The sequence below is a fragment of the Cetorhinus maximus genome, chromosome 18, assembly GCF_964194155.1.
Source record: "Cetorhinus maximus chromosome 18, sCetMax3.hap1.1, whole genome shotgun sequence".
Classification (NCBI taxonomy): domain Eukaryota; kingdom Metazoa; phylum Chordata; class Chondrichthyes; order Lamniformes; family Cetorhinidae; genus Cetorhinus; species Cetorhinus maximus.
The window spans coordinates 42,917,370-42,943,524 of NC_135896.1; the positions used below are offsets into that span (position 1 = coordinate 42,917,370).

The 26,155-nt window shown below is 44.1% G+C and overlaps 1 protein-coding gene across 3 annotated transcripts in view; it reads left to right on the top strand.

Annotated features, from left to right (window-relative positions):
* The window catches only part of LOC144693110 (uncharacterized), a 58,118-nt gene extending 33,935 nt beyond the window's left edge, over positions 1-24,183 (top strand). For 2 of the 3 annotated variants that reach the window (XM_078562525.1, XM_078562526.1), the window contains exons 5-6: positions 9,653-9,784; positions 22,826-24,183. In XM_078562525.1, the coding sequence (XP_078418651.1) occupies positions 9,653-9,784; positions 22,826-22,963 (270 nt within the window). In that variant the 3' untranslated portion in view covers positions 22,964-24,183. The remainder of the gene's footprint in view (positions 1-9,652; positions 9,785-22,825) is intronic. The other variant, XM_078562527.1, reaches the window with a different exon arrangement.
* The last annotated feature ends 1,972 nt before the right edge of the window (positions 24,184-26,155 follow it).

Genomic DNA, 26,155 nt, shown 5'->3' on the forward strand with positions numbered 1-26,155 from the left:
AAAGACTAGTTAAAGCTGGATATGACAGCAAGATTCAGCTGCCAGCAGTAGAGTAAAGCAGGGGTGGTACAGAAATGGACAGAGGAATAATGAGATAGTAAGACTCAAGGAGTTTGGAGATTGGGAAGGATAAATTGGGAAGAAGCAATTCAAATACAAAATTGAGAATTTTAAATTTGAGGTTTCTAGAGTATTGGGGGACAATGTGGGAAGGACAGGGGTGATGAACTTGATGAACTTATTGCTGGTTTGAGTATGGGTAACAAATCTTTGGAGAATTTTACAGAATAGGGAGGAATGGAGACTAAACCGGTGGACACTGAAATAGTTGAGTCTGGAGGTTTGGTGGAAGATGACTGATGAAAATGGGATGGAAGTAGTTAGCCTTCATGATGAAGAAGAATATGGGATTGACAGCTCAGGATTAATAGGACACTGTAGTTGCACACAGTCTTATTTATACTGAGACAACAGCTGGGGAGGGATTTGGGCCGTTAAAGGTTAGAGACTCCGTGGTTGAGGGCCAGGACAATGGGTGGAATGTTGTGGAGGCAACAGGGATCTCGGTACCGTCTGGAGCCAGTGAGGCCCCTGTGTCACTTCTTTTCAAGAAGGCCCATCGCATCTTGTGCCACTCAGGCATTTGACAAGCCAGCAGCAGGGATAAAGGATCTTGGGGGGCAGAAGCCTGATCTGCCAAGGGCTGCCAGCCAACCAAAGGCATAGTGGTATTGTCTCTGGACTAGTATTCCAGAGACCCAGGGTAATGCTCTGGGGGCCTGGGTTCGAATCCCACCACGGCAGATGGTGAAATTTGAATTCAATAAAAAAAAATTTGGAATTAATAGTCTAATGACCACGAAACCATTGCCTATTGTTGTAAAAACCCATCTGTTTCGCTAATGTCCTTTAGGGAAGGAAATCTGCCATCCTACATGCCTGGTCAGGCCTACATGTGACTCCAGACCCACAGCAATGTGGTTGACTCTTAAATGTCCTCTGAACAAGGGTAATTAGGGATGGGCAATAAATGCTGGCCTAGCCAGTGACACCCACATCCCATGAATGAATTAAAAAAAGGCTCCTGGTAGCTCTTCTGTAATCAGCAGCGTCACTGGTGAATTGATAACAACTGCTGGTACTACACCCACCGATGCCTCAGATTAAGGAGGGACCCAGGCACAGGGTGAGTGATGGTGGGAAGGGGGTCGTGGGGTGGGGGTCACAGGATAGGGTGAGGGAGAGGTGTCAGCAGCAAGGGCATGGGGTTGGCTTTCAGAACTCCCATCACTACAGCCCCCACCACCTTGATCAGGCACTGAGTGCCTTTGAACGAGGGAAACTCTCTGGGAACCCACAGGCAAACACACCAGGGTCTCAACTGGTGGTGGGGTGGGAAACCATCCACAGGCCTTCTCACCACAGACCTAATTGGGGTGGAGGCTGGAAGGTGTCAGGGTCCCCACCCACCACCCTCCCACTTGATGAAATACCCCTTGCCACCAAACTCATCACAGGGGAGGGCACAAGATTCCACCAATGGTTCAGTTTTCTAATATTTAGAGGGAGGAAATTGTAGGCTATCCAAGATGATTATTGGAGAACAGTCTGACAACACAGTCAGTTGAAAGGTTCAGAGATTGGCAGGGAGTTCTTTGGTTGGATGTTGAGCTAATATTTTCAGATTATAGCTTTCAGGGTAGCATATAGATGAGGAAAAAGTGGGTCAAAGATGGATCTATGGGAATCTCCCACAGTAGTTGTGTGGGGTGAGAAGAGAGGCAACATAAAGAAAGAAGCAAAGTAAAAATACTGTCCTGAAGCATATGAACTATCTAATAAGTTGAGTTAGCCTTGAATTACAAGTGTACTGTATACTGTCTAAATGAAAAAAATATTTAATTTTACCTGACTGATTGAATTGAAGTTTCACGATTGACTTGCACGTCCTATTTAATCTACATATGTTCATTGATAAATATTCTATTTAAGCACATCTGGTTTGTTTCTTTAGTTAAATATACCGGAATTAGTCTGGAATTTAAAAGCTAGTGTCAGTAATGGCGACTATGAAACCATTATCGATTGTCACAAAAACCTATCTGTTTCACTAATGTCCTTTAGGGAAGGAAATCTGCCGTTCTTACCTGGTTTGGCCGACATGTGACTCCAGACCCACAGCAATGTGATTGACTCTTAACTGTCCTCTAAAATGGTGTGGTATGCCACTCAGTTCATGGGTTCATAGGGGTGGGCAACAAAAGCTGGCCTTGTCAGCAATGCTCAATTCCCATGAAAGAATAAATTACTTGCTTTATTTTGTAATTACCATAATTTTAGTATATGACTTGTTCCAAAACCAAATTCTTGTTGCAGTGAAATACAGAATAGCTTTAATACACTCATTTCCACTAGGTGGTGCTCTGCAGCACTAAAGCTAGAGATTAATCACCTGAGGGGAACCAAGATGTTACTTAAACGTCTTTATGAATGGTTTTATTGAATTGTTGGCAATTAGAGTTAAACAAAACAAAGGAGCTCTACAAATGGAAGTAGGAATTAAAATATAGCAGGTCCATATTACTAAAACAATGCTATTCAATGTGATTTGATAGACCATTCTTTTAAGATTGAATGTAATGCGTCCAAGCTACAAAATAACTATGAAGGAGATCTTTTGCACTTTTTTGAAGTAGGGTCAAAGGATTAATTGCAAGCATGATATAAATAGCTTTCCTTTTTATATTAACATGTTTTACTGTTTTACCAAACTTTACTTTTTCTTGAGACCACCAGAAAATACTGAAACAGTCCTGATATTGACCAAAGAAAGACTAAATAATATGTTATCAGGGCACTGAGAAGCCTCTCTGGCCTGCTAGTACCAAATATTAAGAAGAGGAATACAAACTGGGGCAACTTCTCATAACATTCTTCTCAGCACATTGAGAACAGCAGAGTAGTTTTAAACTTTTATACCTCACTCTAAAAACAAGTCCCAAGTTATGTAACAAGAAACTGTACAATACCAATGTAACCTGGCACTCTTGGCTCCGTGGAAAGCACATAATTGCTCGATGCACCAAATTAGCCAGCTAGGTCCAACAGACCCTGAAAATTCCCTATCCTAGGAAGGTCCCAGGACCCGATCAAGGCTTTAATCTCCATGCTGATCCCTCTCATGCTGAAATTCTTCCATTTGCGCTGGTGACAACTACCTCCTCAGAAGCCGTCAAGGCAATTACAGTATTGTGTAATAAAGTACAACCACACCTAATGCGTTTCACACATACCAATGTAAGTCCTCAAAGCAGACTACTAATTATTGACCAAGATCTGAACTTTCAGGTTGCTCCATGTAAATCAGATGGCTTATAGAATTATAGAATGGTTACAGTACAGAAGGAGGCCATTTGGCTTGTCATTTCTGTACCGGCTCTCTGAAAGGGCAATACACCTAGTGCCATTCTGCTGCCTTTTCCCCATAGCACTGCAATTTTTTTTCCTTTTCTGATAATGATCCAATTCCCTTTTGAAAGTCTCAATTCACTTTGCCTTCTCCACATTCTCAGGCACTGCATTCCAGCTCCTAACTACTGGCTGCTTGAAAGTTCTTCCTCATGTCACCATTGCTTCTTTTGCCAATTACCTTAAATCTGTGCCTTCTGGTTCCTTCCACCAATAGAAATAGCTTCTCCCTACTTACTCTATCCAAACCCCTCATGATTTTGAATACCTTTATCAGATCACTTCTCAACCTTTTCTTCTCCAAGAAAAACAGTCCCAACTTCTCCATCCTTCTGCGTAACTGAATTCTTCATCCCAGAACCATTCTTGTGTACTTTTTCTGCACCCTTTATAATGCCTTCACATCCTTCCTGAAGTGTGATGCCCAGAAATGGACGCAGTACACCAGTTAAGGCCGACCTAGTATTTTATACAACTTTATCCTAACTTGCTTGCTTTTGTACAGTGGGCCCCTATTGATAAAGCCCAGGGTACTGAATGCTTTATTAACTGCGCTCTCAACCTGTCCTGCCATCTTCAATGATTTATGCACAAATACACCCAGATCATTCTGCTCATGCATCCCTTTTAGAATTGTACCCTTTATTTTATATTGTCTCTCTGCATAATACAAGATTACTTTGAAGAATTACACCAGGTCATTATTCAATGCAACTCACATTGCAGTAGCACCAATATTCCTGCTCTGGTAGTTTCCCTGGACACCAGATGGAAATTCGGCTAATAAGAATAGACATTTTCCCCGCAAGACATTTAAAGGAATGTCTTTTAACAATATACTGCAGATGTAAATGAAAATCCTGCCTTCGCACTTCACTAATTACCATGAGTTTCCTGTATTCCCCCTTCATCAAAACTCTATCCTGTCTGCACATTCCTCTGGTTGCAGAGTCTCCGGCAGAATGTATCAGAGCAAATCTGGACATCTACCAAGCACAAACCAGAGAAACTGCGCAGAAAATCTCTCCATATGCTGATAACATATTATTGTATGTAATGAATTACCAACATCTATCAAAACATGATCAAATTTGATGCATGCAAGTATTTCACAACAGAGGGCATGCCCCTCATGCAGGATTTCCTCTTGCGCATATGAGAGTTCTAACTTTTGGCACAATCAGGAAATGGCTTTAGATTTCTGTGCATATTACATCAAAGTTTACATCCTGTAAAATGGAGATCCCATTCCTTGTCCTACCCCCCTCCCCCAAAGGTCCTACAAACAGCAATCAGATAACAACAAGATCATTTGCTTTTTAGTGATATGACTATTATATTAGTTGTATATGTAGCAATTTTTGCTGATAAGGATTCCTGCGCAGTTGATTTTAGACATAAAGGGTTAGGCTTTCCTGAGGAAATGATGGTGAGGCTAATTATTTTTATTCATTCTTGGGATGTGAGCATCTCTGACAAAGCCAGCATTTGTTGCTCATCCTGAATTACCTTTGAAAAGGTGGTGGTGAGCCGCCTTCATGGACGGTGCAGTCCATGTGGTGTAGGTACACCCACAGTGCTGTTAGGGAGAGAGTTCCAGGATTTTGACCCAGTGACAGTGAGGGAATGGCAATATAGCTCCAAGTCAGGATGGTGTGTGGCTTGCAGGGGAACTTATAGGTGGCTGTACATCTGCTGCCCTTGTCCTTCTAGGTGGTAGAGGTTTTGGGTTTGGAAGGTACTGTCGAAGGAAACTTGGTGTATTGCTACAGTGTAGCTTATAGGTGGTTTACACTGCAGCCACTGTGTGGAAGTGGTGGAAGGGTGAATCTTTAAGGAGGTGAATGGGATGCTGATCAAGCGGGCTACTTTGTCTTGGATGGTGTCGAGCTTCTTGAGTATTGTTGGAGCTGCACTCATCCAGGCAAACGGAGAGTATTCCATCACACTCCTGACCTATGCCTCGTAGATGGTGGATGATGTTTTGGGAGTCAGAAGGTGAGTTAGTCGCTACAGAATTCCTAGCCTCTGACCTGCTGTCATAGCCATATTTATATGGCTGGTCTAGTTATGTTTCTAGTCAATGGTAACCCCAGGATGTTGATGGTGGAGGATTCAGAGGTGGTAATGTCATTGACTGTCAAGGGAAAATGATCATATTCTCTCTTGTTGGAGGTGGTCATTGCCTGTGCAGCAATTGTTACTTGCCTCTGATGAGCCAAGCCTAAATGTTGTCCAGGTCTTTCTGCATGCAAGCACAGAGTGCTTCAGTATCTGAGGGTTGTGAATGGTTCTGAATATTTATGCAATCATCAGCGAACATCCCCACTTCTGACTTTATGATGGAGGAGAGCTCATTGATGAAGCAGCTGAAGATGGCTGGACCTATGACACTACTACTTCTGCAGCAATGTCCTGGTGCATTGGTAATTGACCTCCAATAACCACAACCACCTTCCTTTGTGTTGAGAATGACTCCAACCAGCGGAAAGTTTTCACCCTGATACCCATTGACTTCAATTTTGCTAGGGCTCCTTGATGCCACACTGGGGCAAGTGCTGCCTTAATGTCAAGGGCAATCCCTCTCACCTCTTGAATTTAGCTCGTTGGTCCACAGAAAGACTGTGATGAGGTCAGGAGCCAAGTGGCTCTGACAAAACCCAAACTGAGCATTGTTGCTGAATAAGTGCTGCTTGATGGCACTGTTGACAACACCTTCAATCACTTTGTTGATGACTGAGAGTAGACTGACAGGGTAGTAATTATTCAAAGTGGATTTGTCCTGCTTTTTGTGGACAGGACATACTTGGACAGTTTTTCACATTGTCTAGTAGATGCCTGCGTTTTAGCTGTACTGGAATAGCTTGGCTAAGGGCAAGACTAGTTCTGGAGTGCAAGTCTTCAGTACAACAGCCGGGATCCTGTCAGGACCCATAGCCTTTGCTGTATTCATAGCCATCAGCCATTTCTTGAAATCACATGGAGTGAATTGAATTGTTTGAAGACTGGCAACTAAAAGGGACCTCAGGAGGAGGTTGACATGGATGATTCACTCAGCACTTCTGGCTGAAGATGGTTGCAAATGCTTTAGCCTTATCTTTTCTTCTGACATGCTGGGCTTGCCCATCATTAAGGATGGGGATATTTTTGGTGCCTCCTCCTCTGGTTAGGTTAATTGCTCTCACTATTACTCACGCACAAATTGGACAACAACTTCCAGTGAACATGCGTGTGTTTATCAGTAAATGTAACAATCCTGAAGTTGTTGTCTACAATGCATTTCCCCTCCATGAACTGCATAAAAACAGCACCTTGACTTCTGGCTACCCATTCAAATGCATTGAACAGCATGTCTCTTCTGTACTCACTTTGCAGATATTGACTAAGCTCACTACAGCAAGTTAGGGCTTGACCATTCCAGTCTAAGTATGCTATTAGCAGTGTTGGAAGTCTTAATAACTACTAAACAACCTCTCTGGCACTGAAAATGAACTTCTACAAGTGTGAAATGTCATTCCTTCAGCTTTTAATTAACGTTGAAGATTTATAAATTTTTAACTTCTACTTTGTCATTTATCTCCCTCTTTCTTAATTCAAACTTTCCTGCCTTTATTTTATTTCCTCTACCCAATGCGACATTGACTTTGTTTTTCTAACTGACATTTTTTGATTCAGACTACGCTGCTCATTAATGATTTTTTTCAATCTTATTGTTTAAGGAAATACACGGTTGCTTGCCTTGTTCACACAGGTCCCAGATGCACCAGTTAGATATCCCACTGACAACAACGTCCTGTACAAAATCCCAGTGAAAAACTAAGGGCTCATGCTTTTCATTCTCTTCTCACAGCAAATTCCAATGTAATAAAGTTTACTTTTCTTTATCTGACCTTTTGAGTTGAATTTAGTCTCTTGTAACCAAAGGATAGTGCTATGTCTTCACTCAGTAAAAACTAGTGCTTCAGGGTAATTGTCACAATTAAATGTTGTTTATTGTTTATTCACTAACTTTATTAATAATCAATAATTTATCAAAATCCTTTATATATTTATGAACAAAGATCGGTTAGTGACAGTTGTTTATACAATAAATTATAACTACTTGTTGTTAATACTATATATGATACCTTGTTACTAATGCCAAAGTTGGCCGAGACTTCACAGCACAAAGTTAACCAGTTAAATAGCAGACTTGTGTTTCAGCAGACCTGGTCTGCCCTCGGAAAATGTTTTTATTGAGAACGCAATCATAATAATATTGTCTCGAAACTTTGTTAATGGTAAGGTAGCATTTAAAATGGTTGGTTAATGCAAACATTATGGATTTGGAAGGAATGTTGAGGAGAGACAATATAAATATATGGTGCAATTTTAAAGGGGATGCAGGAACAGGGAAATTTGGGGGTTTACATCCACAAGTCTTTGAAGGTGCAGGGCGAGTTAATGAGGCTGTTTTTTAAAAAAAAAATAAAGCTTAAGGATCCTTGGCTTTATAAAGGCCTGAATTTTCAGCTCGACGGGAAGGCACGATTGGCAGGCCAGGGAGTGGCCGGGAAACAGACCGCTGACCGCGATCGGCCCCGACCACGATTTCACGCTGGCTGGCCAATTAACGGGCCAGCCAGTGTGAAGCATGCGCTGAAAAGATCAGCGCTGCCGGGGTAGGGGCAGAAGGAGGGCGGGCGATGACATTAACGTGGGCATGGATGAGTGCTGACAGAAAGCTCCCTGAAGGCAGAAAACTGCCTCAGGGAGCTAAAGACTCGAAACCCAGGAAATAAAGTTTTGAAAATCAGGAAAAAAATGTCCAGCATCACAATCAAGCACCTGAACAAATAGATTATAAAAATGCTATCCACAGATTTCTGTTTTTATTTTACTTAATAATGGAAACCTCAACCCACCCTTGGATGAGGTTTAATGAAAAATGTAAAGGCTGCCTGGCCAATTCGTCCGTCTGCCTACTGTAAGGTTGGACTGGCTACGTAAAATGACAGACAATTGCGCCATTAATGGGCTTAATAGCCCTCTTAATTGTCAGTGGGTGCGCTTCCGACTTTTGCGCGAGTGCAGGGTGACTTCAGGGACGCTTGCCCAATGTCATCTCGTGCGATTTCACGCCCGATCGGGTCAGGCACACACCCACCTGATCAGCGTAAAATTCAGCCCAGAGATACACTTACAAAAGCAAGGAAGTTATGCTAAATCTTTATAAATCACTGGTTAGGCCTCAGCTAGGATATTGAGTCCAATTCTGGGCATCACACTTTAGGAAGGATGTCAAGGCTTTGGAGAGAGAGTGCAATGGAGATTTACTAGAATGGTTTCAGGGATGAGGAAATTCAGTTATGTGGCAAGACTAGAGAAGACTAAGGAGAGATTTGGTAAAGGTATTCAAAATTATGAGTGGTTTTGAAGGTGTAAATAGGGAGAAACTGTTTCCATTGGCAGGTTGGTCAGTAACTGGAGGACACATATTTAAAGTAATTGGCACAAAAACAAGAGAGGGATAACCTTTTTTACACAGTGAGTTGTTATGATGTAGAATGCACTACCTGAAGGAGTTGTGGATGCAGATGCATTAATAGCTTTCAAAAGGAAAGTGGATAAATATATGGAGAGGAAAATGTGGAGGGCTATAAGAAAAGAGCAGGGGTTTGAGACTAATTAGATAGCTCCTTCAAAAGCCAACACAGGCATCATGGGCCAAATGGCCTCTTCCTGTGCTATATGATTCAATGTTCTAATCACATTTTGACTGTTTTTGGATTATTTAAACAATCTATTAGTACTATTTGAAGTTTGGGAATGGACAACTTTTGAACAGTTCCATTTTAACTTTGAAAATGATTTTAATTTGTGAAACAGTTTTCTCCAGCCGCCAATAAAATGACAACAATTTAAAGTTTTTAAATGTATTTTACTTCCCACCGTATTTATCCCAACATTATACATTGCTATGTGACTAAAGGAATTTGACAATTGCTTTATTTTTTTTCCCCAAAATTGTAAACTTGTTGTGGAAAATCTTTATTTAGCAATGTAACTCTATAGGCTATATACTATCATAGAATCATAACCCTGAATCTAACCTGTTACCCTACAACTAGTACTGATTTTAAGCATCTGATTTATTTTTGTACAGATTGACTTACACTTTTTCCCCCTTGTTTATGCTATATAGGACATTGGGCAAGGTGACATCTGGTTTCTAGAGGACAGGATGGGCTGCTATTCAGACCTGGAGACACTTAGTGCACTGCCAAAAATTACTACCGTGTCTGAAAATGGCACCAAGACACTAATCCAAACCAGGGTAAAATAAAAAATATATACATAGTAGTTACTAAATTTGAAAACTTGTCTTTTTTAATATATGTGTATTAAATTTAAAACTTCTGTGCCAAGTAAAGGTTATGTTTTCTTTTGAGGTATTTGATGCCATTGTTGTGCAAGATTTTGAAATATTTATTTTAAATATGGTTCATTGTAGTTAACATCTTGGATGTCAGATTGTTGCCATCTATATTGAGAGAGATAATTTGGTGGGTATCTAAGTGCTTCTGTAAGTATACACCCTGGTAATCATCCATGCGTGTCTTTTAGACTCTTTTGCCTACTTTCCTAGCATTTATTTTTTTGCTCAGTGTGGATGAATCCATTTGATGAAGGTGGGGAAAAGTTGGGAGAAGGACGTCCTTTTCTTCTTAGCAGTTTATAATTGATTGCTACTGTTTTTGTCTTATCTTTTACCCCTTCAGATTTAGCTGTTGGTTGCTCTTCCCTGGCTTTGCTCATTCTCACTGTTCTCAACTCTTTCCCTATCTAGCTGTCAACAACCAATGTTGATTTGCTCAATCTAGGGAAAGCCACTTTCTATAACTTGTCCTGGTGCTTCAACGATGGTGGGGTCTACAGGTTATGTAATATTGCTTCACCCATATTGGAGGGGAAAAAACTTCAATGTAAGAAAGGCTGAAGGCACAAAATTTGCATTCTGGGGAGCAGCTGACCTGAAGAAAGGACCCTAGCCTGTTCTGTCCTTCTTGAAAGCTGCACTCTCTCAGTTCTGGTCTCATCCTTGTGAATACTATTTGCACATTTTCTCCAATGTTTCTACATCCTTTTTGTAAAGTGAATACAAGAACTAGAATAGGATGCCAAGTTTGTGAGCAGTCTGGCTCAAACTGATTTGGTGGCCAGGAATGGGAATGAATCTGTGACAATATTAAAGTTTATGGTGAGGCTGAAGACAATGAGCTGAATTTAATGTGGGTGACAGGGGTCTCACCCACTAGTTGAAGAACCAGCAAGAGTCCCATTTCATTTCCGTGGGAGAAGCCCAACAAAATTATGTGCCTCTCAGGCACTTGACTGGCCAGCATTCTGCGATTTAGGGCCCCAATAGCTGAAGTACACCCCTGCAGAGAGCTGCCAACCAATCAGAGGCTGGCAGCTCTCCATTGCCGACAGCGCCACTGCCGCCAGTAATGCATTGAGGCCTTCACCAGGGATAGTCACTGCATCCCTGGACACAGGTGAGTGAGGGCAGGATGGGGTTCATGGGGGAAGGAGGGCAACGGGTCAGAGGCAAGGGCAGGGTGTAGCTTTTACCACCTCCGCCCCACCTTTCCAATGCCGAGTCCCTCAATCATGCACAGAGTGCCTGACAACAAGGGAACACCCACCCCCTCCCCCCCCCACACTCCCTCGTAGGTTGGTATGTAGCTGTATGATGTGGGAGCTGGCAGATCCCATTGCGAGCCGCAATGACCATATCTGCAGCAAGTGTTGGTTGCTGGAGGAACTCCGGCTCAGAATTGATGAGCTGGAGTCCGAGCTCCGGACGCTGCGGCACATCCAGGAGGGGGAGAGTTACCTGGACACTTTGTTTCAGGAGGCGGTCACACCCGGTAGATTAAGTACCTCAAGTCCGGTCAGTGGTCAGGGTCAGCACGGTGTGACTGCAAGTGAGGCAGCTAGAGGGATCCTGTGTTCAGGAACAGAGGAGCCTCAGCTCTTGACCTTGTCCAACAGGTACGAGGTACTTGCTCCCTGTGTGGATGAGGAACAGGGCTGTAGGGAGGATGAGCCAGCTGACCACGGCACCGTGGCACAGGAGGCCATTCAAGAGGGGGGAGCAAAAAGACAAGTGGTAGTTGTAGAGGATTCTATAATTAGGAGAATTGATAGCATCCTTTGTAAGCAGGATCGAGAGTCCCGCATGGTATGTTACCTGCCCGGTGCCAGGGTGAGGGACATCTCTGACCGGCTTGAAAGGATATTGGAGAGGGAGGGGGAGGATCCAGTTGTTGTGGTCCACTTCGGGACAAATAACATAGGTAAGACTAGGAAAGAGGACCTGTTTGGGAATTATCAGGAACTAAGAACTAAATTAAAGAACAGGTCCTCAAGGGTTATAATCTCCGGATTACTACCCGAGCCACGTGCAAATTGGCATAGGGACGTGAGAATAAGGGAAGTAAACACATGGCTAAAGGAGTGGTGTGGGAAAGAGGGGTTCCATTTCATGGGGCACTGGCATCAGTATTGGAACAGGAGGGATCTGTATCGTTGGGACGGTCTCCACCTGAACCGATCTGGGACCAATGTTCTAGCGAAAAGGGTACATAGGGTGGTCAACAGGACTTTAAACTAGAAAGTGGGAGGGAAGGGAAGGGTAAAACTCCAAGAAGTATGACTAATGGGCAACAAAGCAGCAGGTTAGCGTGTGGGGGGGTGGATTCAACTTCATGGAAAATTATGAAAAAACTGGAAAGGAAGGAGAGCCCAGGACCAGATAGATTACACCCCAGAGTTCTGAAGGAGATAGCTGAAGAGATAGTGGAGGCGTTAGTGGTGATTTTTCAGGAATCACTGGAGTCAGGGAGTGTCCCAGAGGACTGGAAAATTGCTAATGTAACCCCCCTGTTTAAGAAGGGAGTGAGGCAAAAGATGGGAAATTATAGGCCGATTAGCCTGACCTCGGTCGTTGGTAAGATTTTAGAGTCCATTATTAAGGTTGAGATTTCAGAATACTTGGAAGTGCATGGTAAAATAGGGCAAAGTCAGCATGGTTTCATCAAGGGGAGGTCATGCCTGACAAATCTGTTAGAATTCTTTGAGGAGGTAACGAGCAGGTTAGACAAAGGAGAGCCAATGGATGTTATCTACTTGGACTTCCAGAAGGCCTTTGACAAGGTCCCACACAGGAGGCTGCTCAGTAAGATAAGAGCCCATGGTGTTAGAGCTAAGGTATTAGCATGGATAGAAGATTGGCTGTCTGGCAGGAGGCAGAGAGTGGGGATAAGGGGGTCCTTCTCAGGATGGTGGCCGGTGACTAGTGGAGTTCCGCAAGGGTCAGTGTTGGGACCACAAATTTTCACTTTATACATTAATGATCTAGATGAGGGAACTGAGGGTATTCTGGCTAAGTTTGCAGATGATACAAAGATAGGTGGAGGGACAGGTAGTATTGAGGAGGCGGGGAGGCTGCAGAAGGATTTAGACAGGTTCGGAGAATGGGCAAAGAAGTGGCAGATGGAATACAAAGTGGGGAAGTGTGAGGTCATGCACTTTGGTAGGAAGAATAGAGGCATAGACTATTTTCTAAATGGGGAGAGAATTCAGAAATCTGGAATGCAAAGGGACTTGGGAGTCCTAGTCCAGGATTCTCTTAAGGTTAACTTGCAGGTTGAGTCAGTAGTTAGGAAGGCAAATGCAATGTTGGCATTTATTTCGAGAGGACTAGAATATAAAAGCAGGGATGTGCTGCTGAGGCTTTATAAGGCTCTGGTCAGATCACATTTAGAATATTGTGAGCAATTTTGGGCCCCGTATCTCAGGAAGGATGTGCTGGCCCTGGAGAGGGTCCAGAGGAGGTTCATGAGAATGATCTCAGGAATGAAAGGCTTAACATATGAGGAACGTTTGAGGACTCTGGGTCTATACTCGATGGAGTTTAGAAGGATGAGGGGGGATCTGATTGAAACTTACAGAATACTGAAAGGCCTGGATAGAGTGGACGTGGGGAAGATGTTTCCATTAGTAGGAGAGACTAGGACCCGAGGGCACAGGCTCAGAGTAAAGGGAAGACCTTTTAGAACAGAGATGAGGAGAAACTTCTTTAGCCAGAGAGTGGTGAATCTATGGAATTCATTGCCACAGAAGGCTGTGGAGGCCAGGCATTGAGTGTATTTAAGACCGAGATAGATAGGTTCTTGATTGGTAAGGAGATCGAAGGTTACGGGGAGAAGGCGGGAGAATAGGGTTGAGAAACTTATCAGCCATGATTGAATGGCGGAGCAGACTTGATGGGCCGAATGGCCTAATTTCTGCTCCTATGTCTTATGGTCTCGGATGGATGGGCCTTGGGGGGCACAGGGAAACTGTATGATTCCCATTTAATCCCTGAGCTACCAGTAAATTTTGGTGGGCTCTAGGACAATTGGTGACAATGGGCTCATTAGTTGGCATCCTACCCCAAGTGGGCAAGTTTCTTGCAGTGGCCCCTTCTCACCTCCGGCTTAATTGTGGGATGTTTTCCTGTGTTGCCTCTCCCATGATTAAGTGGGCCTGGCCGCCATCTTTCCCATCGCGTGGAATTAAATTCCACCCATTGTCTTTGGTCTTACCAGTATTTAGCTGGAAGAATTGCGATTTATCCAAGACAGGGGATGGAATCATCCCAGATTTGCACTAAGTGCGGCAGCGGGCAGGTTAAAAAAATGTTTTACCCTTCAGCCGCAATGGCAGCTTTTCTCGCCATGTCATTGTAAATCCACTGCATTAGTTATGCATTCCCAGGAAACACGCCATTTCCATGGCAGGCGGTCTCTCATTCGCCCGCCACACCATCACCTTGCTGCTTCAGCGCTCTGGGTGCCATATTTAATGTTTCATGTTTCATGTTTGTTGAAGGATCAATGGTGTCAGAATACCTGGAGAATCCTGCCCCCTGCACTCCTATGAGCCGTTTTGGTGCATCCACCTATAGGGCAGCACAAATTGAATTTATCATTGTGATCATCAGTTCCCCTTATTGCTGATGGTATTTCTTATGTGTGTAAAGTCATCTGTTGTGCATTCGAACATGGCTGTGGAGCCTGATTTCAGATCTACATGGCTTTCCAAAGCGCAAGCAAGGATGAATTGTCTGATTTTTGTTGGGATTGCCTGGTCTTTCTAGCTTGCCTTTTGTCCTTAGTTGCCTGTATTCTTTGCTGTTCAAAGGAAACAGCAAAGTACTTGAGATTGCTTGCCAGGTAGTTCTTGTGCATTTTTTCCCAGTCAGTGGTGGACATGCCACATTTCCTGAGGTTTGACTTCAAGGCGTCCTTGAACTTTAATCTTGTCCTACCATGCAGGGGTGTCCAAGTTTAAGTTATGAATACCTGACCATCTTAGGGATTTTATCGTCAGTCATATGTACTACATGTCCACTCCATCTGAGCTGGACTCTGAACATGAGTACTTCAGTTCCAGGGGCAGAATGGTATGTTCCCCCACCAGCAGGTTTGTAGGTGCGGGTGTGGCCATAAAATTCTTCAGATGGCCTTCTCACTGGCTCCCCACAATATTATGGTCGGACAGGTGATAGGCTGGCCTCCATGCCCTTGCTCCAATTGAGGCCCTTATATGGCCAATTAAATACCACTTAAGGGCCATTTCCCTCCCAGCCTCAATTTTCAGGTTGGCAGGAGGAGTTCAGAGGCATGGGAGAATTCAGAAAAGTGACCCTGCTCATACCACTTGCAGGAAAGGGGGGTGGGGGTGGGGCGCCTCCATTTACCATTGGGTGCCTCCCCTCCCAAAACATCTGGCTGCTCGAGGTGCCTCCTCCCTCCCTAGTCTCTCCACAAGCACTCCCACAAGCCCCCCACCTCTGCTTATGCCCCTCAAGCCGCACCTCTCCTCCCTGCCCTAAAACCCCCAAAACTTACCAGATCCTGGACTGCCGGGTCTTTGACTCCAGGGACTGCTTACAGTCCCAACCCTGTCCAATGCAGCTTCTGGCACTGCCGGGACTAGAGCTACCGGCCAATCAGATTGGCTGGTAGTTCTCTGAGGCGGAGCTTCCTCCCAACTGAGGGGCAGAAGTCCCACCTCCAGCCAATTAACATTCATTGGAGCGTTAAATGGCTGTGGGACAGGTAATATCGACTCTTCGGACGGCAGGAAGAGAAACTTCGCCATCTGAAAATGCCTGGGCCCAGACATTACTGCTTTTTGAAGTACCTCAGTGTTGGGCACTTTGTCCTCCCATTTAATGACCATGATGTTCTGAATGCATCGGATGTGGGAGTTGTCCAACTGTTTATTATGTCTGGAGTGGGTAGTCCGTATCTCACAGGCATATATGAGGGAAGGTATTACCACAGCTTTGTACACAGCAAGTTTTGTTGTGAAATTGATACCTCGCTTCCTCCACAGTAACTTGCATAAATGGGCAAAAGCTGAGCTTGCTCTGGCAATTCTAGTTATCACCTCGCTGTCAATGCAGACATTTCTGGAGGTTGTGCTTCCAAGATCAGTGAGGTCATATACAGCCTTCAGCATTGTGTCATTGATAGTTATAGTAGATGGGGTATAGTCAGAATTTGGTGATGGTTGGTGGAGTATCGCTGTCTCCCTTGAGCAGATGGTTAGTCCATAGTCGCCAGGCACTTTTGAAAAACAGTCTGTCATTGTTTGAAGACCATGCTCACTGTGTGACATTAGGGCACACTCATCGACCAACAGCAATTCCCGTATAATCATCCCTGACGCCTCAGTTGAAGATTTCAGTTGCCTCAAGTTGAAGAAATTACCATCTGTTCTGAATTGGACATATATTCCATCAACCTTTCCATCAAATACTCCAGAAAGCATGACAGCAAAGAATATTCTGAAGAGCACAGGGGCCTTGGCACACCCCTGCTTCACACCGCTAGTTATGTCAACGGGGTCAGTGTATTCACCACAGTCAGCGACTCTGACCATAATTCCATCATGAAACTTGCTGTATCAGAATCACAACTCTGACAGGACATCAAAGTGTGGCTAAGACTTTCCACAAGGCCTTTCTATTTACTGTGTCAAAGGCCTTCATCAGGTCAACAAAGGCACAGTAGTTTCATTTGTTGTTCATGGCATTTCTCCTGTATTTGCTGAAGGGTGGAGATCATGTCGCAAGTTCCTCTATCTTTCCTGAACACACTTTGACATTCTGTCAGTACATGTTATTCTATGTGGCTTACCAATTTGTTGAGTAGAACTTTTTCTAGAATCTTACCAGCTATTACAAGCAGAGAGATTCCTCTGTGGTTGTCACACACAGGTTTTTGTCCTTTTCTTTGTACAAGTGAACAATGGTGGCATCTTTGAACTCCTGAGAAATGGTTTGTTGATCCCGCATTATGTGATGTAATTGTGAGTTTGATGGCCAGCAGATTTGCAAATTTCTCCTGGCATCCTGGAGCTTTCCAGGTGGGTAGGGATCTGATGGCTTCGTCAACCTCTCTAACAGAGGGTTTGCTGACCAGGTAATCACATTTGAGCCAGTCTAAAAGCTTGTCCATAGTTACCCCATTTACAGTGAATGGGAGGTTAAACACACCCTATAGTGCTCGACCCAGCACTCTGACAACTGTCCTGTTTGTCAGGAGATTTTCCTGTCAGTGCTAAGAACAGGTGAGTAGCTGCGTGAGAGAGGAGCATACACAATTTTCAGGGCTTCATAGAAATTCCTTAGCTTGTGCTGATCAGCACAGGTTTGAAGCCCTCTGGCTTGTTTGGCCCACCATGTGTCTTGCATCCTCTGCAGTTTTCATTGCAGGTTCCTTTTGCTCTCCTGGAATGATTTCTTAGCAGCGAAAGTATCTTTATTTCCCAGCCATGCTGCATACGCATTTTCCTCCTGTAGCAGTTCCTCAATTTGATCAGCATTTTCATCAAACCAACCTTGGTGATTTCTTTACTATGTTCCCGGGACATCATTGGCAGCTTTCAAAATCTGGGGCAGAATTTTCTGGTCGGCGTGTGGGCGTGCGTCCCGACCTTACCGCGCATCATTCCGATCTTCCGTTCGGTGGGCGTGTAGCCGCCTTCAGCGCACGCCCACCGAACTGTCAAAGGCCTGTTAAGGCCACTAACAAACTAATTAAACTAATTCTGAACGCTGCCCATCCAACCTTAAGGCTGGCAGGCAGGCGAAGAGCCCAGGCAGCCTTCGTGTTTTGCATGAAACCTCATCCACGGGCAGGATGAGGCTTCATGAAGGGTTTATTAAATTAATAAATATTTTTCAAACAATTCATAAACATGTTGCCGCTCATGTGACACTGTCACATGAGGGGACATGTCTAAATAATTTTATTCTTTTTTTATTTGAAACTTTGAATCTTAACTTAATCTCCCTGAGGCAGCTCCGTGCCTCAGGGAGATTTCTGCACTCTTTCGTGTGCAGGCCCTGACTCTCCCTCGTCTCCCCGCCTGCACAGGTAGCGCTGAGCACCACTGGGCGCGCGTCACGAGCCTTAATTGGCCCACCCATGTAAAATGGCGGTGCCCGGCCGCCTGCGGCCGCTCCCGACCAACCCGTCCAACAGGCAGAAGATTCTGCCCTTGAAGATTGACCATACCACTTCAACATTATCAACTGAACTTTCTTTGGAGGACAACCCTGTTCCTCAAGTCTGACACTGAATTGTTTCGCAGCACTCTGAGGATGCCAGTTTCTGCACATCCTGCTTTCTTGGGAGTGTATAGTGCATTTTGGACTTCTATTCTGTGAGATAGTAAATTTCTTTTGGAGTGTCGCATTCTTTGGTCTGTAGAGCACTCCACTCCTTTTAACCCTGATGATCATAAAATTTTTTACATGGTTCTGCCGGGTGATGATAAAGTCAACCTGAAGCCAATGATTAGATCTTGGGTGCATCCAAGTGTTTTTGTACTTTGCCTTTTGTCTAAAGATGATGCTAATGATTGACATATTCCAGAGGTTGCAAAGGCTCAGCAGAAGCATGTCATTGTTGTTGCTTTTCCCCACACCTTGATTCCCCAGGACACCATCCCAAGCCCGATAGTCAGCTCCTAACCCTGCATTGAAATCCGCCATCACAATTAACATGTCCTCCTGTGGAGTATTTGCAATAGCTTTGTGCAGGTCCTCGTAGAATTTGTCCTTGATATCCTCTGGGTTAGTCATTGTTGGAGTGTATGCACTAATGGTTGTCACATATTTGTTTACAAGACGTAGGCATAGAGTCATGAGGTGGTGTTTTTATGCCCCTAGGAAGAGTATTCAAAATTTTTCGTGCTGTCAAACTTAATAGCACCTGCCTCTTGCCTCCCACTCTTCACTTGCCTATCCAGAAGGATGTGTAGCCTGCTGATGGCTCTCTTAGCTGGCCTTCCTCTGTAGGACAGGTTTTGCTTAAAGCAGCAATGTCAATATTGTATCACAATAGTGGCCTGCCAGCCTGAGCTGGGCTCAGGAACTGCTGTCTTTATCAAGTAGAGTTTATACGCTCCAAGAAGCTAAGTAGAGTCCCGTTGTTTCTTTTTGTCTTGCCTGGAATATATTATAGACTGGGATTTTCCATGCCCGCTGGCATCGGGCGTGTTCGGTGGTGAGGGCTGACAATATGGCGAGAAGGCCAAAAATCAGTTTCACGACGTTGTGAAACCAGTTTACGATTGTCTGCTCCGCACGCCGATGGCGGACTGCATTCCCCACTATCTGACGTTGGGAACCTCATTGTAATACATCAGCATATCATTATAAGGCCAGCCCACCCCACCCCCGCTAGATCGTCCGCCAACATCGGCAGAAAAACACACTGACGTGTTTCACAACAGCATATATAAGGTATGCACTTGGGCGGGCTGCACTTCGCTTGGGACTTCAAGGTTTGTTTGCCTACCTTGCTTCAGTCAGCACTCGCAGTCATCAGCGCCAGGTGTCACAGACAGCACCACATCACTTTTAGGGGGGCTCACAGGTAGATCTCTATCTACCAGATCAGCCATATTTCAGTGGCTTTTCAACAGCTGAAGGATAAGGTCTTGCTTGGGGAAGGGGGAGAGGTGGCCTCAGGCAAGGGTAGAGGCTGCAGGGCGAGGGCTGTACTGGGGAAGGAGGGTATCCCAGGGTGTATGTGGGGATGCATATTGATCTGTGCAAGTGGCCTCAAGATGGTAAGGGCTGAGGAGGCAGTTTCCAGAGGAGATGAGACCTGATGGATATGTGAGGGTATGTGTGTGAGAATGGGTGGTGATGTCCTTTGAGCTGGCAGTGAGTGAGCTGACAGTGAATGTGTGATGGGTTTGAGTGTGTGAGTTTAGAGTGATGAGATGGTTGCCATACCCTGGCTGCACAGATGAGATCATTCATCCTCTTTCTGCATTGGATGGCCAACCTCTCCTGAGCAGCATTGACACTGATCACCACTGCCATCGCCTACCAAGCTAGAGTGGTAATGTAACTGCCCCTCCCGCGGCCAGAGCGGGGGTAGAGGACATCACAGCGGGCCTCCATGGCGTCCAAAGGCCCTCAAGGGCTGCAGTCTTCTTGCCTTTCGGGGCCATGTCTTCTTTGCTGCAGTCATGGGTTGAAAGCTCTGAGCGAGGCTGTACTTTAAATGTTATGCAAAAACAAAAATTGCTGGAAAAACTCAGCAGGTCTGACAGCATCTGTGGAGAGAAAGACAGAGTTAACGTTTTGAGTCCATATGACTCTTCTTCAGAACTGGTTATTCCTGGCGTGATGAAGCAACGAGGTGATGACGTGGCAGGTGAATCAGAGCCCGCCCACCATTGAAGCGGCGTGTTTCCCGGGAATGCATAAGTATGTGGCGGGTTTGGGACAATACGGCATGAAAACCCACTATCACAGCCAGCAGGTAAAGCTACCGCGCTTAGTGCAAATCTGGGACGATTCCCCATAGTGTGTGGGATTTGGGATATAACAGGATGTGTGTGAAAGAGTCGGTAAGGTGTGCTCACAAGAAACACCCTCTCATTCATGCATATCTGTTCCCAGTGGTTTGCAAGATGACTGGAGATACGGTCAACTACTGTGGATGATCTGCAGCGCCTCCTGTGCCCAAGCTGATGAACTTTACAGCTGTCCTCAAAGCTGTGCTGCGATGCTTTCAATACCAGTAAAGGAATACCATTCCCTCTGCTACATCCATTAAGGCAGTTTTTTGTGCACTTGACAAAGGGTGGTTGGAGATGGGTGTTCTCCCTCATGTGGACACCAGCCTGCATACTACCCTCACCTAGTCTGACCTGTAAACTTACACAGTTACCAAGGTGCGGTTGCTACCATGCACAAGCAGCTACATGGAGCCACAGGTGAGAGCTGGGTGAGTGTAGAGGACCAGGTGCAGTTATCCATCCAGTAGGATGCGGCTGACTCCTGCAGAAGGGACTACCTCTGACACACACCCTTTAATGTGGCTCTAATGTGGTAAAACATTCCGAAGTACTTCACAGGAGCCATAACCAAATGTTTCACACTGAGCCAAATAGGATCAATTAGGCCAGATGATCAAAGCTCGGCCAAAGAGATAGGTTTTAAAAAGCATTTTAAAGAAGGGAGAGAGGTTTAGGGGAGGAATTCCAGAGCTTAGCACCTTGGCAGCTGGAGGCACGCGTACCAGTGGTGGAGCAATTTAAAATCAAGGAAGCCTCAGAGGCCAGAATGGGAGGAATGCAAATAATCCTGAGGATTGTGGGGTTGAAGGAGATTATGTAGCTAGGGAGGGCCGAGGTCATGAGGGATAGTCAGTTATTGAGTTTCTCACTGCTTAAGCCTTCAGCAGGGAATATCAGACAATCTAGGTAGAGAAACTTCTGTCTCATTCTCATTTAGGCGATGTACTCATAATAGATTTTGGATGACTCTATGATTATGTCTGAATGGACAGTATAAGCAATTTAAAGTGCCTTGTGCTATGAATATACATCAAAAATAGACTAACTTTTCCAGAAATTAAGATATTTAAGACTGGTGGAAATACTTAGTTTTGGCAAGAATTACCTGTACGCTCCTTCAACTTTGACACCTCCAGAGAGATTGGTTTTCATTATTTTTCTCCATTGAATGGCTTTACACAAGCCTTCAAAGCCTGACTACTTGGACTCTTTATGGCCTGTTTCATTTTGGTCCTTGGAGTCAGACTATTTCTGCTGTAGGAAAGCTCATTAATCATGGCCTCAGTCACTTCTAATTTTAGCCATGGCAGAGGAGATTACATCGTGTTCTTTCTGGCTGCCTGAGTATTCAGCACTTTCATCAGGTTGGTGCACTTTGTTAGGTGCAGCCTCTTATCCTGTGCAGTCTTTTACTTCCTTTACTTTGAAATTTAATGCTGAGTGTTCATATTGTATTTTTTGGATCTTCTGAGGGAAGACATTAAAAGACTTATATGGATTTAAATGTACATTAAAGAGTTTAGCCGGAATTGTTTAAAATCCTATATTCATTGTAGCACATGCATCAAATTGCCACCCAATCAGTGATTATATTTACTTATTTGACTAACAACATTTGCTCTCAGGACATTGCCTGAACTATTCAAATATGTCAAACTTTTTTCTTTTTATTTTGGCCTATATGGAGTGGTGGTGGTAGCAATGGTAACAACTTCAATCTCCAGTCCAGAGAGTTACCAAGCGTGACTCGAATAGAGATGGCAAAAGGAGACTTGCACATGCTCGATTCATTGGAGAACGTTGGAGAAACCGGTCATCTCCTTATTGTTTCATTCTTTCATTCCACTTAATAGACAACCCACCTTTGCAGGTAGTCCATGAAAAGAGAAGAATATAGAAAGGGGTTCATACCTTTGTATCGAGAAGGAATGCAGCTCCATCCTCATTCGGTTGGCTTTCCCATCTTCTGGTTTAAAACCCCTCTATTGTATTGAATGCACGAATGTCAGTTCTTCCATTTCTATATTGGACATTCCATTACACTTCATTTTCTAATCCATGTAAATGGACTAGGAACTGCATTCCTATAACATTGAACATACTAGTTTTTTTTTAGTTGATTTCCTGTCCATCAGTGCAATAATTTGCACAACATGCTTTCCCCAGGTGGTAAATTCCTGACTTTGCTCATGTCGTGTTAATCAGATTGCTCCCGGGAGGAAGGGAAGAAATTCCTGAATGAAGAAATCAAATAGAAATTACTTTGGGGCGAGATGGAAGGGAGAATTCCCTGTACATTTTGTTCAAAAAATTAGTAACCATATTTAAAAAGTTAAAGTTGAACTTACAGTAAATGTCAACATTTTAGTACATCACATTGTAAAGCTCCTGCTGAATTATATCCATCAACTTTTATTTTGTTTGATTACAGATCCCCGTAACTCCTTTTCCAAGAACTGGCCGAAGTTTTACACATCGGCTAGAAACTGTGTTTATCCAGTGGTTACAGGTGAATGGAAATAGAGTCCGAGATGTCCCAAGGATCAAGAGAAATTCATTGTTTTTGTGATACACAATTTAAAATGTTCATATTTTGTGCTTTCCCCTCGAATTCTTCACTAACACCAATTTGTTTCAAACGATTTTTCTAAATTTTTAACTTTTTACATGGTATGATCATTCAGCATCACATTTAAACTCAGTATACTTAACATTTCAAAATTTACCAGAATTTAGTTACAGCACAGGTATTTTAAAGCAAGTATAATTTACAATCATACGTGCATACAAATTAGGTGCGAGAGTAGGCCATTCAGCCCCTCGAGCATGCTCCACCATTCAATGATATCATGGCTGATCTGATTGTGGCCTCAAGTCCACATCTGCCTACCCCCGACAACCTTTGAATTTAACAGATTGCCTAAACTATTTAATTTTTTTTTTAAATCTTTCATTCTCGGGATGTTGATATCACTTGCGTGGCTGCCCTTTATTGCCCATCCCTAACTGCTCTGAGGAGGTTGGGGACCCTTTTCTTGAACCATAGAAGTAGTTTTATACTACTGACCAACTTACAAGGTCACCCCTGAGGATAGCTAATTGTTAACATTGATGTGGGACTGGAGTCACAACACAGGCCAGCTTCCCTTCCCTTGGTGAATTGGTTGGGGTTTTCCCAACAATCCAACAGCTGAATGGTCGCTTTTATTGATATTTATTTCCAGATATTTAAAAACTGAATTCAAATTTTCAGCTGCCATGATGGCATTTGAACTTATTTTTGCTGAGTTATTCATTCAGTTTCTGTATATGTAGTTTAATAACATAGTCATTACACTGCTGTACCCCCATAATGTTTTGGGGATTCATTTAAAATGTGACTACTCCTTCACAATTTTAATGTGGAGATTGTACTGCTACTTTATCAATGCAAAGTGATTTTAGTGCATATCAATGCAAAATTAGAAGTATAACTCAGGAGAATACCCAACACAATAAAACTATGAAGTATGAGGCTCCCTCTGTGGAAGATGACTCGTCAAGGGTTTGAGTTTTTACAGAGTGTGGTACACCTCCAGTCTTACTGGACCAAAGTGCAGTTTCATTCCTTTATCTGCATCGACCTTATGTAGCTGCTTCAAAATATAAGAGCTTCAAGCAGTGAATGCTTGCAGGTATCTCCTATATTTCGGTCTGTGTTACTGCTGTACTAATAAAAGTTTATAATCACAATGATCACCATGTAATGTCACTTGGTGCAATAGAAATAAAATCACGAGTGCTGATCTAGTTGGCTTCTATGTGTAATGAATAGGTTCCTGAACCATAACTATTGTTGGATTACACACATATGATACACATTTCAATTTTGAGTTAATAGTTACAAACCTGAAACAAAAACAAAAATTGCTGGAAAAACTCAGCAGGTCTGACAGCATCTGTGGAGAGGAAGACAGAGTTAACGTTTCAAGCCCATATGACTCTTCATCAGAACTAAAGAGAAATCGAAATATGGTGAAATATAAGCAGTTTAAGGGGTGTGGGACAGGTGGAGCTGGATAGAGGACCAGTGATAGGTGGAGGCAAAGGAGAGATTGCCAAAGATGTCATATACAAAAGGTCAAAGGGGTGTTGACGGTGGTGATATTAGCTAAAGGATGTGCTAATGGTGACATTAAGGGTAGAAAGCAGGATGAGCAAGTGACAGATAGCCCTAGCGGGGGTGGGGTGGGGGGAAGGGATAGAAATAGGCTAAAAGGTGGAGATAAAACAATGGATGGAAATAAATTTTAAAAATAATAATAGAAATAGGTGGGAAAAGAAAAATATATATAAAAAATAAATATAATTATAACTATTAGAAAAAAGGGAATCAAAAGGGGGTGAGGATGGAGGAGAGAATTCATGATCTGAAGTTGTTGAACTCAATGTTAAGTCCGGAAGGCTGTAAAGTGCCTAATCGGAAGATGAGGTGCTGTTCCTCCAGTTTGCGTTGGGATTCACTGGAACATTGCAGCAGATCAAGGACAGACATGTGGGCATGAGAGCAGGGTGGTGTGTTGAAATGGCAAGTGACAGGAAGGTCTGGGTCATGCTTGTGGACAGACCGAAGGCGTTCCGCAAAGCAGTCACCCAGTCTGCGTTTGGTCTCTCCAATGTAGAGGAGACCGGATTGGGAGCAGCGAATGCAGTAGACTAAACTGAGGGAAGTGCAAGTGAAGTGCTGCTTCACTTGAAAGGAGTGTTTGGGCCCTTGGACGGTGAGGAGGGTGGGAGTGAAGGGGCAGGTGTTGCATGGATGAGGTTGCATGGGAAGGTGCCGTGGGTGGGGGTTGAGGTGTGGGGGTGATGGAGGAGTGGACCAGGGTGTCCCAGAGGGAACAGTCCCTATGGAATGCCAACAGGGGGGGTGAAGGGAAGATGTGTTTGGTGGTGGCATCATGCTTGAGTTGGCAGAAATGGCGGAGGATGATCGTTTGAATGAAGAGGCTGGTGGGGTGATAAGTGAGGATGAGGGGAACCCTATCATGGTTCTGGGAGGGAGAGGAAAGTGTGAGGGCGGAGGCGCAGAGGATGGGCCGAACACAGTTGAGGGCCCTGTCAACCACCATGGGTGGAAAACCTCGGTTAAAGAAGAAGGAAGACATGTCAGAAGAACTGTTTTGGACAGTAGCATCATCGGAACAGATGCGACAGAGGTGAAGGGACTGAGAGAATGGGATGGTGTTGTTACAGGAAGCAGGGTGTGAGGAGCTGTAGTCAAGGTAGCTGTGAGAATCGGTGGGCTGTCCATAGATGATAAAAGTGCTGTCCATAGATTTTTACTTTTATTTTACTTAATAACGGAAACCTCATCCTGCACTTGGATGAGGTTTCATGAAAAATGCAAAGTCCACCTGGCCGATTCACCCATCCGCCAACTGCAAGGTTGGATGGACCACAAAAAGTTGGAATCACTTGCTCCGTTAATGGGCTTAATTTCCCTCTGAATTGTTGGTGGGCACGCTTGCGACTTTTGCGCGCACCTGCCGACTGAAATATCACGCGAGCGTGGGATGACGTCAGGGCGCTCGCCCAACAACATCTCACGTGATTTCACATCTGATCCGTTCTGGAGCGTGCCCGCCCGATCAGCGTAAAATTCTGGCCCGAGAGAGTGTATCAACAATTTTTCCTCCCAAGAACAATCCCACAATGGAACAAGCTGCCAAAGGAAATAGTCACAGCTCCATCACTTGAAATCTTCAAGATCCACCTTTAG